We start from the raw sequence: 16,812 nt of genomic DNA, 5'->3' as shown, positions 1-16,812 counted from the left end.
CACTCTGGAATTTATCAAGACATCACACTAGCCTGAACAGACCAACACAATCTCATTCCCTATTCAAGATTCCATGTACTTATGGTGTTCAGCTAAACTGTTACTGGTCTTTTTTAAAAAATAGATGTCTCAGAACTCCTTAAATAATAAGGAAGAGAATCCCTTTGTCTGTGATAAAAGTTTTTTTCTCAATTTACCATTTATCTTCTGACTATTGTGATAGAAAAATGCTATTACATGCAGACATTGTTGCCTTTTATGAGGTCAGACATTTCTTTTATTTTCTGGATTTGGGGACATGATTAGAAAGGCCTCCCCCACCTCTGTGCTTTGGTTAGGAAGCCTATAAACTGTTCCTTTAGCCATATGGTGACACTACATGGACCAGGGTGCAGGCTGGCCCCAGGCTGGTGGTGTGTAGTTATTAGTAGCCGTGGCCGCCACACTGAGCCACTGAGCTGGACAAGAGGACATGGGCTGGATAAGAGCAGCATACCCAGGCAGGGGAAAAAGCTGCACATCAATCTCCCTCTTATAACTGGCCTCTGGGACAGGACCCCATGGCCTTTTCACTCCCATGTCTGCAGTGATGGCACTGGCCATCAAATGCCTTGTCTGGTTGTGCTAAGGAGTGGAAGCACACTGCTGATGGGAGGGGAGTTCTGAGGTACAGGGACAAACAGCTGGCCAAGGCAGCCCCTCGGAGCACCTCATTCTAGCATTTATATGCTGGGGGTCAGAGCCTCTGCTTGGTGACCAAAGGACAAGAGTAAATGAATATCCTTTGTTGTTATTTATAATCTTCCATTGCCTTCTAAGGAGAGCGAGTCCTAGAAACTAGAGAATTTGTTTTTTCTCCTAAGCAGTTATTTATTAGGGAAATAGTAAGTGTGGAGAGAATAGCTGGGGCAGGGCAGCATGGGGTGCTTAATAAAAGGGAAGGCATCTGCTGTTACTGAGAAGGGGGAAGTCCTGAAGGACGGATGCAGTTGAGAACAAAGTTGGCCACAGGGGGCAAAGAAAAGCCTAGGGAGGCAGCAGAGAGAAGAAGAAACCTGACTGATGATAGTTTTTTAAAACTGTAATTTTATAGGTGCATATTCATGCACCATAGTATCCATTCAAAGTATATAATCAGTGGTTCACAATATCATCACAGAGTTGTACATTCATCACCATGATCATTTTAGAACATTTGCATCACTCCAGAAAGTGAAATAAAAAGGAAAAGGAAAACCCCAAACATCCCATACCCCTTACCCTTCCCTCTTACCGATCACTTCACTAGTGTTGCATTCTACCCAATTTTAAGCTTACAATAAAGGTAGGTTAACTAAGACACTGTAGTATTGTCAGATATATATATATATCTCAGTGGTACAGAACAAAACATCTTGAAGTAGATTCATATAAAGATGGGCAACTGACTTTTTTTGTTTGCAGTATTGTTATACAATCATTATCAAAGATCGAGTCCACTGGATTACAGTTCAACAGTTCAGCTATCTTCTTATGGCTATTCTAAAACACTAGACACTAAAAAGAAATAACTCTATAATGAGTCAGTAGTCACAGTTATTTGTTAAATCTTACTTTCTCGGTTATTACCTCCTCCCTCTCATTTGATCTTTCTCTCAATATTCAGGGATATCTGGGCACATTCTAACTTCTTTTTGTTGGAAAGGGTAGAGGAATGAAACTGGTTGATGTTCTTGGAGAGAATGGCACCTCTGGGTTTCAGGGCTTATCTGGTATAGGAGCAATCTGAAGGCCTTAAGTTTCTGAAAAAATAAACTTATTAAGAGAAACTTTTATAGATACTTAGAGCCCAGGGCACTCCCTAGGGTTTTTTTTTTAAATTTATTTATTAATTAAAAAATTAAGAAACAAAATAAAACATCAACATACATAATCAGTAATTTACAATATCATCACTTAGTTGCATATTCATCGTTTCTTAGAACATTTGCATTAATTCAGAAAAAGAAATAAAAAGACAATAGAAAAAGAAATAAAACGAACACAGGAAAGAAAAAGAAAAAAAAAGATTATACCTATCATACCCCTTACACTCCCTAGGGTTTTAAGGAATACTGTTGGTTGGGGCTTGGCCAAAGTATCCAGCTAAAGCATACATAAAAGAAACCTCGAGAATGACCTCTCAACTCTATTTGAAATCCCTTAGCTACTACAACTTCATTTTGGTCCATTTCTTTCCAAGCTTTTGGTCATTCTCCATTGCACAATGTCAGGGCCAGACTCATCCCTGGGAATCATATACCTATGTTGCCAGAGAGACTTAGATCCCTGGGAGTCATGTCCACGTGGAGGGGTGGGTAGTGAGTTTATTTGCAGAGTTGGCTTAGTGAGAGATGCCACACCTGAGCCACAGAAAAGAGGCTCTTTGAGGGTGAGCCTTAGGCATAATTACATGTAGGCCTAGCTTTACCATCGTAGAAATAAAATTTCATAAGAGCATGCCTCAAGATTGAGGTCCTGGCTTATTGAATTGGGAAGTCTAATGCCTGAGAGGATATCAAGAATTTCCCAAATAGTTCCAGTTTTTCCCTAGTTCCTCATGGGGATTTTGCAAATACTTTTTTATTTTCTGCCCCAAATACTCTGGAATGTATCTGGCTATTATATTAACCTATACAGAATAATAAGGTCTCATTCCCTATTCTAGTTTCCTTGTAATTATGTTGTTTAAATAAGTTGATCAGACCCGTTAAATTAGTGTGCTGCAGAAAATTTAAATTTGGGGCCAAATAAACATCTTTTACCTTTGTCTTGTATGGAAGTTGAAGTTTTAAAATACAGATATCATCATCCTTTACCCTGTATTCTGATTTATCTTAGTCCTAACCAGATCCATTTCATCCATATCTCTAATTGGAGTCTGAGCTCTTTTTCAGCTTCTTTAACAGTTGCTGTATGGAGTAATTCTGACTTTCATAGCTACAGAACTCTAACTCTGAGTCTCAGTTGTCACACAGATACCCGATGTTCCAGGAAACTACCAGGTTACACATAAAGAGCACCACATCTTGGAATTTAGAAATAACAGTTAAAAACTCAGGAATACAGCTCTCTGCTGTAAAAGCTTACAATCTAGGAAACTTTACAATGTGCCTTATTTGAAGATTCTGTACTCCTTAACCCTTGATTTTCCAGTCTCTACCCACTTTCTATCTCCTGATAACCTATGCACTCAATTCTCAGAGTTTGGTCATTATATTTAGTTTATATTATTGATATCTATTTAATATGTAAGAATAACCTCCAGGATAACCTCTTGACTCTGTTTGGAATCTCTCAGCCATTGACACTTTATTTTGTCTCATTTCTCTCTTCCCCCTTTTGGTTAAGAAGGTTTTCTCAGCTCCCTGATGCTGAGAGATGCTTATTCTAGGATTTCTGTCCCATGTTGCCAGGAAGGTCCACACCTCTGAGAGAGGGAGGACAATGAGTTTGCTTGTTCTGTTGGCTTAGAGAGAGAGAGGTGTGCCCATTTTCTGTACGCATTTAGAGACTGTGTTCAAAGGCAAAAGGAATTAAAATCCTGGCTCACTTCTAAGAAAAAACAAAAAAGTATCCAAGTCATCACTGACAAATTCTTCAAGCATTCTTCTGTGTTACACTGTTAGTGTCTTCAACTCCTTACTGGAATTCCTTGTCCATAACCAACCAATATACTTCTTTTCCTCCCATCTCTGTTTCCTTTGTCCTTATTCTTTTTGTTTCCTCAGCGGTCATTCTCAGCCATTCCCAGTGCAGGTTAGGTTCTCCAAGTTCTACCTCAGTCCCTTGCTCTGATTCTGCCTCACAAAAGCCTAGGAGCTAGCTGACAGAGGCAGGCTTCCCCCAGAAGGCAAGCAAGGGGAGGCATAGAGAGGACACCACCAGAATTCTCTTTAGCAGTGGGAATGGTGGGAGACAGATGACACTCACTTATTAATACTTAGACTGCTGCTACATTAGGATCCTTCTTTAAACATAGATGTTGGCCATCCTAGTGGGAAAATTTGCCTTTCCTTTCTCTCAGCCCTCCCCCATCCTCTTGTCCATTCCCACCTGTACGGCTTTCTTTCAAAGCAAGTGGTGACAGTTATCTTTTGTGAAAAATAATAACAGCTGGCACATAATAATCTACAAAATGTCTTCAAGTACCCTGCCTCATTTAATCCTCTCCACAGGCAAGAATTTGGGCTTCATGGTGATCATACTGAGGCTCTCCCCTCTTTGTCCTCTCCCTCTCTCACTCTCCCATATTCCTTCTTTCTAATTGGCAGGGCTTGGGAGCGCCCACTGCGTCCTGACTCCAGAGAAGTCATAGTTCGCTGGTTTAAGGAGGAGCAGCTGCCTCGCCGAGCTGGCTTCGAGAGGAACACCAAATCCATTGCCTCCTGGTTCCATGGTAGGACTGCTTTTCAGACCCTGCGATATATGATTTCCACATCTTTGCCTCCCTCTGGGGTTGAGGGAGAATGTCCTGACGGACTTTGATAACCAGGAGAAGTAGTAAACTTTAGACACTGTGCTGCCTCCACTCTGTCCCCATTCCCTACGATGAGTGGCCAGTCTCCCAGATCATGGCCATTGCCTGGTACAGAGCAAGTTCTGAATACACACATGTTGATTAGATTATAGAATCACTGAAGGAAGAGATCAGAGTCATCCAAATGTAGAACAGAACAGCTGGGAAGCTCTTTGCAAGCCGTCTACCCCAATCTCTTTTTAGAGATGAAAAAACTCAGACAGAGGAGGAAGTTTTCATAATGCCACTGAGATTTTTTTTTTTTTTTTTTTTTTTTTTACATGGGCAGGCACCAGAAATCAACCTGGGTCCTCTGGCATGGCAGGCAAACATTCTTGCCTGCTGAGCCACCCTGACCCACCCTCCACTAAGATTTTTAAGGTCAAGATCAGGAATACATCTCAAAGGCTCTTGACCCCTATTCAGTGATTTGAACATACAGAGGCCTCAAACAGGGAACAGGCTTGTGACTTCAGCAGAGACTTGCTTTAGGGAGATAGGAGTGGCTATCAGCCATCAAACCCTTCTACATCAGTTAGCTGTTGCTGCATGACAAATCATCCCAGAATGCAATAGTTTAAAACAAATATTTATTATTTGTTGATGACTTTATGAATCAGCTGGGTAGTTCTTCTGGTCCAGGCCAGGCTCAGATGATCTTGGAGGAACTTGTTCATGCATCTCTGGATAGCTGGCAGGTCAGTTGGGGGCTAGCTGCTCTGTGATATCTTCAGCTGAGATGTCCTTTCTCTGCTCTATATGGTCTTTCAGCTTCCAGCAGGCTAATCTGGCCCAGACTGACAAGTTTCTCTGGATAAGTTGTACTTTGGCCACGCTCCCTGAGCCTACCCTTCCATGCCAGCAATGAGCTCCTGTTTGCCTGGGACTCCCTTGATTGGAATTAATTTCTTCTGCCATACTTAGCACCTAGCTGAGCTTTGCCTGCCTCTGTTTCCCTTTTGCCAGTCTCCTGGGGACTTGACTGGTTTCCATCTTGGCCTGTACTTCTCTTGTGTCTGTCCTGGCCATGTGAACTGCCCTTTCTGCTTCCTGGCCATCTTCCATGTTTATCAACCCCATCCAGATGGAAAGATGAATCCATTGTCATGGTAGGCACTAGGGACTCTGTGATCTTGAGGTTTTGAAAGGTAGCTGGGTGGAAGGAGGCCCTTACAGTAAAGTTTTAGGTATGGCTTTTGACTCGAGGAAAGGCTACTGGAGTGATCAGATGAAATCATGCATGGGCCGGCAAGGTCATATAAATCTTCATCTCATGCTCCAGAGCCAAAAGAGCTTGCAAAATGTGACATGCAGGCAATAACCACATTCTGCAGATGGGATATCTAAGATGTTGCACTGCTATGGCCCTGCCCAAGGTCACAAGCAGTGACCAGTGCAGGCTGCAAGTGCCCTAACTGGTCTGTTTTTCACTCTCTTCCTCTACAACTCATCCTCTACAAAGTATCCCAAGAATTTTTCAAATATAAATCAGATCCTGTCACTTCGCTGAGCAAGACCTCACTGATTCCTTTTATACTTGCAGTAAACTTCAAGCTCTGTGCTGGGCCCCACGATGCCCCAGATGAGGGACCTGACTCCCGCTCTAGCCTGATGCTATAATTCTTTCCTTATACATCTTGCTACCACTACTCTGACTTCTTTTATGTTCCTCAAACAAACCATTCTCTTTTCTACCTCAGGATCTTTGCCTCTGGCAGGAGTACTCTTTCCCCAGATCTTTGCATGGTTGGTATATTCTCAGTTTTCATCTCCATATTACCTCATCAGAGAGGCCTTCCCTGAGCTCCTTACCTAAAGCAGCCTTCCCCACTTTCTCTATCTCAATTCACACTCTCTGTTTCTTTAAGAGCACTCACCCAATTTGTATTTTTCTTGTTAGTATATTTGCTTATTGCCTATTCTTTTTTCCTTGTTGTCTGACCCACAAGTGTCTATGGGAGTCAGATGGATGGCGGTGAGAATAAAGTGCAAGAATTGGGATTAGATCTAGGCCTTCTGATTCCAAAGAACAGCACTTGCTTCTCTGCACTGGGCCCTGGTAGATATGTGAGTCCCTTTAGGTCCTGATTAAGGTCAAGGGGCAGCAACCAGAAAATCCTGATCATAGGCGAGAGGGTTAGGCTGGACTTCCCAGTAAAACATGCACCCAAGGGGCCAGGGCTCTATGTGTTCAGTATCTCTGCATTCAACCCCCACCTACTTCCTCCCACCTATCTACAGGTCAGGTGTAGAAAATCATCCAGGGTGAACTCATCATCTTCCTTGGTTGCCACTGTGGTTGAGCTCTCCCACTCAGTTAATGGCATCACCATTGTGTCAACTCAGGTTGGGACTGGTTATGCCACAGTAACAAATCTAAAGTCTTAGTGACTTACACCAACCAAAGTACATTCCTTACGCATGTTACATGCCTGTTGGGGAATGGTTATGGATTTCACCCTGGTCTTCATTCTATGTTGGAATATTTGATGTTCTCATGGCAGAGGAAAAAGAGAGACATCATGAACCATTCACTGGTTTTTAAAGCTTTTGCCTGGCACCAATACAGCATTTTGTTCATGTTTCATTAGCTAGAGATAGCCTGGTGTCCATGATGTAGTACATATTTTTGAACCATAATAAAGTCTCTCATGACCACCATCTACTCTCTCGTTCAGCAAGACGTGTCATTGTTTTCTGGATGACTTCTTTCTCCCAGGCCACCTCACCTCAAACAGAGGATGGTGTTGATCTTTTTGGCTCAGAGAAGAGACAGTCTGCTCTGTGACTGTGCCACATGTCCTGGAGCTGGCCTGGGATTCCCTGCCTCTCCCTTCTGCCCCAGTTATGTATCCCCATAGCACCTGATAGAGTTCCCATTTGAACTGCCACTTTCCTTTTAATTTATGCATTATCATAATCATGGTGCACAGCCCCAGGATCTTAGGCACCTGCATAGTACAACTCAAAAGTTTTGTGGTCATGGGGAATGATAGAGGTACTGGTTACTCAGATGTACTTGAAACAAATGGAAAAGGCATGATGGAGCTGCTGAAATTTATCTTTAGCTTTATTTCTGTCTGGGTGAAAAAAATTGTTAACTTCTATGTTGTCACAGAACAAACAGAACCGTGATTTAAGTCTCACAATTTCTGTTACTAATTTCATGTTCTTTTGAGAGTTCTATCATAAAGCAGGCTGGAAAGTTGCTAATAGTCGACTAGAGCTATTTAGTGACAAAGTTTTCATTGATCAGTGACAGAATGAAAGAAAAAGGCTTACATATCCAATTATCTTTGCTTGGAAAGGGCTGCGTTGTATTCTCAGGTCATATCCTTTCTTCTGCTCTAGTGTTAAAATGTCCTGTCTTTTATGAAATATGGTGATAGTAAGCAGTAGTTATTTTTATATATTGCCCTTGCTTAGAAAAGCAAAAAGTTAGCAGTCCTTTGTTAGTTCCCAAGATCTTTTGTGTAACTTTACTCATTCCTTAAATCCCAATGTCTGGTTTGGCCCAACTTCTCTCCCAGTGTAGGCATTCCCTGACAGCATCCCTGGGATGACTCTGCTGCATGTGGGCTGGGAGCTCTAGACTGGACTCAGCTGGGCAGTGGGGGGCAGCTCAGCGACATGTAGTTCTCAGCCTTGTGGGACTGCTGGGCCAGCTAGCGAGGCTCTTCTCACAGCAATATATTAATTTGTAGGCTGCTGGATTGCAGTATATCATAAATGGAACAGCTTTTAAAAATGGAATTTAATAAGTTACAAGTTTACAATTCTAAGCCTATGAAAATGTCCAACCTAAGGCATACAGAGAAAGATAACCTTAATTCAAGGTAGGCTGTTGGGTCAGGAACACCTCTGTCAGCTGGGTAGTGACTTGGCTGGCATCTACTGGTCCCTTGCTCCAGGATCCATTGCTTTCAGCCTCTAACTGTGGGGGTTCCTCACTTTGCTTCTCCAGGGCTGGCTTTCATCTCTTAGTTTCCATTGGCTCTCTCCAGGTTCTAACTTGCTTAACATCTCATGGCAACATCTACTGGGCTCCAAGCATCTTCAGCCATCTGTGTCTCTATTCTCCAAGTGTTGACATCTGTGTCAGCTCTGATCTGAAGTTTTTATTGGCTCTCTCTCTGTCGGCTCTGTCATTTCTGAGCTTTCTCCAAAACGTTTCCTCTTTTAAAAGATTTCAGTAAACTATTCAAGACCCACCTGGAATGGGTAGACTCACATCTCTATCTAATTTAAGGTCACACCTCACATTTGGATGTGTCATGTCTTCAAGGAGGCAATCCAATCACAAGTTTCTTCCCTCCAATTTTGAATTAGGATGAAAAGAAATGACTTCCCCGACAAGACGGAATCAGGATTAAAACATGGCTTTTTGGGGGCACATAATATTTTCAAACTGGCAATGACGGCAGAGCTACCAGAGAGCAAGTGGCAGCATGCTGGGCTCTTAGTCTTAGAACTGGCTGGCCATCACTTCCACTTTGTGCTGTTGGCCACAGTTAGGTTACAGAGTCTAAGTGTGGGGAAATATCTTCTGCCACTTTTGTGCGAGGAACTGCAAAGCCATATGTTAAAGGATGTAGAGACAGGGAGGGAAGAAGAATTTGAGCCAGTTTATCACATTCCCAATGTGAATCTTGTCTTTCTCTGGTAAAATATTTCTTGTTAATTTTACTGGATTTTAGATGCAGATTAAACACGGTTACTGTGTCTTCTATTTCCTTCCCTTCCCTCAAACACATTTAGATGCACTGTGGTATCATCCAGAGAGTATTGTGTTGTCTCCTGGAATCTGAGGTTGACCCCCCACCCCCGCCACCTCCTTTAGGAAACCTCCTCTAGGAGTCAGGGGAAATGGACCCAGAACACAGAGGGGGAAGGTGGTTCCGTAACTTCCCACTGGGGCCACCGAGTTCTTGATAAAGTCTCCTCTGTTAAAAAGAACTATGGTAAATTAATTTCTCCTTTCTTACGTTCTGGGAGTTATGTAATTATACAAAACTGAGAAAAGCTAGTACATATAAGCTTATCTCTGAAAAAAAACGTATCTATTTTTGGACTTTAACATGTAACTTAAGTTATTAAGAATCTCCTCTGCCTGAATATTGTCTTGTTGGAACCCATTTCTCTTCCTGAGTGTTACTTCTAGAAAACAGTCATTGTGTGGTCCGTGGTTTATTGTCTAAGCAACAATCCACTGGCTTAAGGGTGGCTTTCCCTTAAGGCTTGACACAGAAGGGGCTTTGCAGTGGATGACATCATTGGCATTGATAGGTTATTCTCACGGGACTCTGCAAAGGTGCTGGGAATGGATCTCAAGCATGGCCTCATTTGGGCTTTGATGGGGCTAGCTATACTGGTGATCCTTTCTGTAGGATTTGCAGTATAATCCCGCATGTTTGTCAGGCAGTGTAAATGAACAGAGTGGTTTGAGTGTACCATCTCCTAGACATTCTCAACCTCTCCTTGAGCTGGGCATGACTACCCCTTTATAGAAAACCGCATTGACCAACCAAAGATCCAGATAGCTTGAGAAACCCTTACACATTTATTCAGCAGTGAACAAGGAAGCTGGGCTTCTGATTCCTATTCTAGGCCAGTTTTTCTTACTCCATTCAGCTGGCTCTGTGAATATATTGCAATCAAGGGAGGATAATTGGGGCAAAAAAGTGTCTTCCTTGGATTTGCAATCCCTTACTGTGTATTCATTGAACTTCCTTTAGGCACAGCCTGAGTTCTTCATTTTAAGTCTCACTACCTCCTCATTCCCTGATCTAGAAAAGCATAGCACCGATCTCTGCCTGGGTTGAGGGAAAATCTGGGAATGTCTTGTTTGGTCTTTGGGATTACTCTCAGGAGCTAGAGTTCCAGGGGCCAACATGGGAGGGTGAGTCAGCCCAGGCTTCTCTCCCTGGTTTCCGAGATCTGTGGAATGTAGGAAACTATTGTAAGTCTTTGCAACCCTTGGAGAGGTGACAGTCGGGATGGGGTGCAGGGAAATGGGAACTGGGGAGTGTGTATCCAGGCAGAAAAATCCATGTTGAACAAGAAATAGCTGAAGAAACTGGGGGTGGTTCTGGTGGAGAAGGTTTGAGAACTTTCAGGGCCCTTAACAGTTTTCTCACTTCTTCCTTGAGTAACCACTGACATGTAGTGGGTAGACAGTATTGTGAGTCACAGCACAGACTGTGGCTATCTGAGTTTGAATCCTGGCTCTGCCACCCAGCAGCCCTGTGATGTTGTGCAAGTTACTTAACCTCCCTGTACCTGCAATACCTCACTGTAAGGTGGAGATAGTGATAATACCTACTTTGTAGTGTTATTATGAGCATTATATTAATTAATATTTATGAAGTGTTTAGAACATGCCTGACATGAAATAAGTATGTATGTTAAGTGAAATAAATAGACAAGGAAGCTTTTGGAGATGTGTATCAGGTATTGAAGCATGTATGATGGTGGCTTCTTATCCTTAGGACATATCTAAGTTAAGACACTGTTTAAAATAAAGACAAATGATGCTATCAAATTACCATGTAAGAAAGGAAGATAACATTTTCTTAGCCTTGAAAAACAAACTTGAAAATGAGTACAAGTCTAAATTTTCTTTCGTTATGAGTATCATACCTGTCTTTGAACTTTTCTAAAAGCCATGAGGTAAAACACATGAGTCATTTGGAAACTGGTTATCATGTCATTTTCCATCATGTCAAGTCAGATTGCTAATTTTCCTCTCCTGAGCAGACGACTTGGAATGGAAAATTTCCACCAATGCTGATCCTAAATGCAAAAATTTCTAAAGAAGAAAAATGTAGGTCACTTGACCTACTTTCCTCTTAAGTTCTTGCTTAAGCTGTTCCAAATAAGAAATTAAGGAAAATTTTCTTTTCCTTTTTTAAAGTATACACTGGCTATGTATAGTCTCAAAAAGGGTTACAAAGAAGGGGCAAGATTATTTTTGCTTTGGGAAAACATACTGTAATGGTGTTCCCTGGAATTTAACTGTTTTTCCTTTTGCCTCTCTTTAGTTCTGTGACCTTGTTCCCAGATCCTTTGTTTCCTGTCTCCTTGATCCTTTTAGATCAGAGGTTTTGCTGGGGAAGATCTTTGTTTTCTGATCTGTATGGTTGGCAACTAAAATGTAAAATGTGTGGGCAAGGGTAGGGGGATTTAGATGCCTTGCGTGTATTAGTTTCCTGGATGCTAAAAAAAACAACGAGAATTTATTGGCTCTCAGTTTCAGAGGCTAGAGGGCTTGTTTCCTTCTGGGGTTGGTGTCCTCTGACTGCCCAGAAATCTTTGGGGGTTCTTCTCCTTTTCTGCCCATGGTAAGTTGGTATCTTCTTTCTTTTCCAGATTCTGTTGACATCAGCTTCTGGCTGCTCCCTGCAGCTTCTCCTTCTGTGTCCAATTTCCTTTGCTTATAAGGACTTCAGCCATATTGGACTGAGGCCACCCTCATTCAGTTTGGGCACACCTGAACTAATAACATCTTCAAAGGTCCTAGACATGATTCAATCCTCAACAGTGCAGAATGTTAATTTTCTATCTGGATTAAAATAACAACCACATAAACTAACAAACTAAGCTGTAATTTCTGTTGGTATAATCGATTTAATGTAATTTTGATAGATGTCATATATATGGTGGTTACTAAAGATTCTTCCTACTTCCCCTTCTCTGGGAAATTCCTATCACAGCTCAGACTTTTAACTTCATGAAGCTGCCTTTGAATTTTCTTTGTTCTAGGCCCCATAGTGTTGGCTAGTTTCCCACTGATCCTCAGTCCCAAGCTCGCCCCAGCCCTGGCACCTAAAACCCCAGCTCATTCCAGAGCCAGGGGCCTCACGCTTTCTTGAAAGCAGGTCTGAGGTACAGAAGAGAAGACTTGCAGACATAGCTGCTGTCTTCAAATCACTAAGATCCCAAACCTGTAATAGGCCTCAAGGCCATGGATCCTTTGGGGAAAGTCACAAGGTGCTGACTTTGGTTCAGTCTGATGAACTTTCCAGCAGGTAAATTGTCCTGAGATGAAACAAGTTACCTCCATCACTAGGTTAAGCTAACAGAAGCCAGATAGTCCGTCCATGATAGAACAGACTGTCCAGTCTGGTGGGAATTAGATCAGATTAGATGACTTTTCTCCTCACTTTCCATCATGAGTTGTTCTTTCTCTGCTTATCTCATGTTTTTGACATTTGCTAGAGAAGAAAGTCCAGTAACTTCAATAGTTGAGATGCCTTTCTGGACGTAAAGACTGAGATAATATTTACGTTTAATTATAAAACCTTATCAGATCGAAAGTATCTTCTGTTTAGTAAATTATGTTCTTAATCAGTTCAGATGCCAAGATTGCTTGGTTACAGGTTCCATTTCTCTTTTTAAATGTTTTTTATCATTAAATATAGCATATATACAAAGAAGACAAAGAAAAAACAATAATTTTCAAAGTACACTTTAACAAGTAGATACAGAACAGATTTCAGAGTTTGTTATGGGTTACCATTCCACTATTTCAGATTTTTCCTTATAGCTGTTCCAAAACACTGGAGACTAAAAGAAGTAATTTTTTTCTTTTTTGTGAAAAATAACATATATACAAAAAAGCAAAAATTTCAAAGCCCATCACAATAATTAGTTGTAGAACAGATTTCAGAGTTTGGTATGGGTTACAGTTTCACAATTTTAGGTTTTAACTTCTAGCTGCCCTAAGATACTGGAGACTAAAGGAAATATCACTATAATGATTAAGGAATCATACTTCTTTGTTAAACCTTACCTTCTCTGTGTAACTCCACCATCCCCTTTGATCTTTCTCCCACACTTTAGGGGTATTTGGGCTATGCCCATTCTAACTATTTCATGTCGATAATATAGGATAGGGGGATGGAACTAGCTGATGTTCTGGAGAGGCTGGCCCTCTACATTTTAGGACTTATTTGGTCCAGGGACCCATCTGGAGGTGGTAGGTGTCTGGATAGTTACCCTAGTGCATGGAGCTTTTGTAGAATCTTATATAATGGCCTGGGTGTTCTTTAGGATTGGCAGCAATGGTTTTGGTTGGGGTTTGGCAAGTTATGATAGGTAGCAATGTCTAACTGAAGCTTGCATGAGAGTGACCTCCTGAGTAGTTTCTTGACTCTATTTGAACTCTCTCAGCCACTGATACCTTATTTGTTACACTTCTTTTCCCCCTTTTGGTGAGGATGGCATTGGTGATCCCATGGTGCCAAGGCCGGATTCATCCCTGGGAGTCATCTCCCATGCCGTTCAGGGAGACTTTCACCCCTGGATGTCATGTCCCACATAGTGGGAGGGCAATGATTTTGTTGCAGAACTGGAGTTAGAGAGAGAGAAGCCACATCTGAGCAACAAAAGAGCCCCTTTGGAAGTAACTCTTAGGCATAGCTACAAATAGGCTAAGCTTCTCTGCTACAGAAATAAGCTTCTTAATACCAAGTCTCAAGAGCAAGGGCTTGGCCTATTGATTTGGGTGTCCCTAATGTTTGGCACAGTATCAGGGGTTTCTCTGGTGGTAAAGTTTAATAGTTACATATTTTTTCTACCATTCTTCAAAGGACTTAGCCAATACTTTTTGATTATTTGCTTAATATACTCTGGGATGTATCCAGGCATTGCATTAAGCTAAACAGGATTGAAAGCCTTCATTCTTTTTTTTTTTTTTTTTTTTTTTTTACTTTTTTTATTAATTAAAAAAATTAACAAACAAAACATTTAGATATCATTCCAATCTACATATACAATCAGTAATTCTTAATATCATCACATAGTTGCATATTCATCATTTCTTAGTACATTTGCATCGATTTAGAAAAAGAAAAAGATGACAGAAAAAGAAATAAAATGATAATAGAGAAAAAAAAACTATACGTACCATACCCCTTACCCCTCGCTTTCATTTACCACTATTTCAAATTGAATTTATTTTGACATTTGTTCCCCCTATTATTTATTTTTATTCCATATGTTCTACTCTTCTGTTGATGTAGTAGCTAAAAGGAGCATCAGACATAAGGTTTTCACATTCACAGAGTCTCATTGTGAAAGCTATATCATTGTTCAATCACCATCAAGAAACATGGAAAGCCTTCATTCTTATTCTGGGTTCCCTGTGTTTGGATTATTTAAATATCTATCCAGACAGGTTGAGTTAGATTATGTGCTACAGAAAACTTAGGTTCTGGATAAAATAAGCCTTTCTTCCTTTGGTCTCAAAGAGCAGATGAGGTTCTAAAATATAGACAACATCTTCCTTACCCTGGTTACAGGTTTCATTTTATCTAATAATGCTGCATTTGAGCCTTATAATTCATGCTCCCTTTTCACCAGCCTCCAGAAATGCACTTGGCATTCCTGAGCCAGGGCTGTGGCAGCCTAGAAATGCTTCTTGGGGGGCTTTGAACTTGGCTCTCAGAAGCAAATCATGTCCATTTTCTCCTGCAATCACAAATACACTGGGATCTGGTATTTTAATTCCCATTTCACACAGGAGAAGTTGTGTGACATTGAGAATTTGTGTTGTTTAAGTCTCATCTAGTTTTCTGTTGAGTTTGGAGTCAAAGCTGACTCTCATTATGCTACCTGCTCTCTCATGCTAAGGAAAGGAGAGATACTTTCCCCCAGATTCTGGGACTGAGGGATGAGGAAAGGAGTCTGTGTCAGTGCTGAAGACAGAGTGCACATTTGTGTTTGTGCATCTCCAGGCAACTCACACCTATAAATGATGATGATGATGTTGATGAAAGTGATGATGATGATAATTAACATTTATTGAGCAATCGCGATGAGCCAGGTACCGCTCTAAGAACATTAACTATATCAACTCATTTGCTTTTCCATAAAAGAACTATGGGGCAGGCATTAGTATGATTCTGTTATAATAGTCCACTATTATGATTTTGCAGGTAAAGAAATGGAGCCACAAAGAGGGTAGTTTTCTTGCTCACGGTATGCACTCTTCTGATCTTGGCATCAGAAAACTTGCTGCCACTTTACCAGCTATGTGAGCTTGGCCAAATGTCTCTGGACCATGCTTTCTTCAGATGGGATTAATACTTCCTTCTCACTAAAGGTGACAGGAAGGCAAAGCCAGACCGTATATATGAAGGCATTTTATAAACTTTAAATCCTACCCAGATGAGAAGTGATAGTATTGTTATTATGCTTTTGTAAGAAGGAGACTTGGAAGGTGTAGGGTGGGGGTGAGAAGCTGTGACATCCATGGTAGGGAGTATGTGACTGGGAGGGAAGAGAAGAAAGTGAAGCCAGTGAGCAGAGGATGTGGGGCAAAGGTACATGCCAAGTGGTGGGATTCACTTGGCAGATGCACCCCTTGCCTGATTCCCACAGGCAAGTCAGCTCCACTGGGCAGGGATTTTTGTCTGTTTTGATTACTGCTCTATTCTCAGTGCCTGGGACAGTTCCTGCCACCCTGAAGGCTTATTCAGGGAATATGTGCTGAATTGAATCTGCAAATTCTTTCCAATTTATTGAAGAAATTCCTGGCTTCAAAGTCCAGCTTCATTTTCCATTTGGGTGGGCTGAGGCAAATCGTTATATCTGTCTGAGCTTCAGTTTGCTAATTTATAGTGAAGGTAAGGTGGACTATCAATCTAAATCAATCTCAGCTCCATCTGATAACCTGTGAGACCTTGGGTACACATCTTAACCTCCTTGTTGTAGTCACTTGGCCATTGTCCTTGATCTGTTCTGTATGGATAGGAATGTCAAGCCAGGTTGTGAACGGGTGTCATTTGTAAAGTGCTGCCTTGAGGTCAGCATCAACCTTTCCAAAAGCATGCCCCTTCTTATGGGAAGGGCTGGGATATGCCTGCACTGCAGCCCATTCTTAGCCTTTCTGTCTGCATTTATTAGGTTGGAGTCTATATCTCCTCTATGGTACCATGATGACTATAGGCAAATTTGCTCTTATTTGCACAGTTCATTGTCACTGCTAGTTCTGCCACTTGGACATAACATTTCTCTTCCACACCACTTCTTTTGACTTCTCATTGTATTTTGCTCTGTTCACCATCCTGCCTTCTATTTTTCCCTTTTAATCTGTCTTCCTTGCTGTCTACTGCCTTGCCAAGTATTTCATGCCTATGACAGTGGTCAGCTGGAGTGCTGTACAAGGAATATTCTGAAGCTACATCCAGACCTAGAAGAAAAGAATGAAGAGGTTGGTTAATAATGTCTTCTGTAGCAAGGTGGCATAGAGTGGCAGCTCCGAAGCTACTTAT

The 16,812-nt window shown here is 41.5% G+C and overlaps 1 protein-coding gene across 3 annotated transcripts in view; it reads left to right on the top strand.

Annotated features, from left to right (window-relative positions):
* The window catches only part of SH2D4B (SH2 domain containing 4B), a 113,638-nt gene that overhangs the window by 80,438 nt on the left and 16,388 nt on the right, over positions 1 to 16,812 (top strand). For all 3 annotated transcript variants that reach the window (XM_077124733.1, XM_077124732.1, XM_077124731.1), the window contains exon 6: positions 4,293 to 4,417. In XM_077124733.1, coding sequence (XP_076980848.1) covers positions 4,293 to 4,417 — 125 coding nt within the window. The remainder of the gene's footprint in view (positions 1 to 4,292; positions 4,418 to 16,812) is intronic.

The sequence above is a fragment of the Tamandua tetradactyla genome, chromosome 13 (genome assembly GCF_023851605.1).
Source record: "Tamandua tetradactyla isolate mTamTet1 chromosome 13, mTamTet1.pri, whole genome shotgun sequence".
Classification (NCBI taxonomy): Eukaryota; Metazoa; Chordata; class Mammalia; order Pilosa; family Myrmecophagidae; genus Tamandua; species Tamandua tetradactyla.
This window is presented reverse-complemented; position numbering and strand designations above follow the sequence as displayed.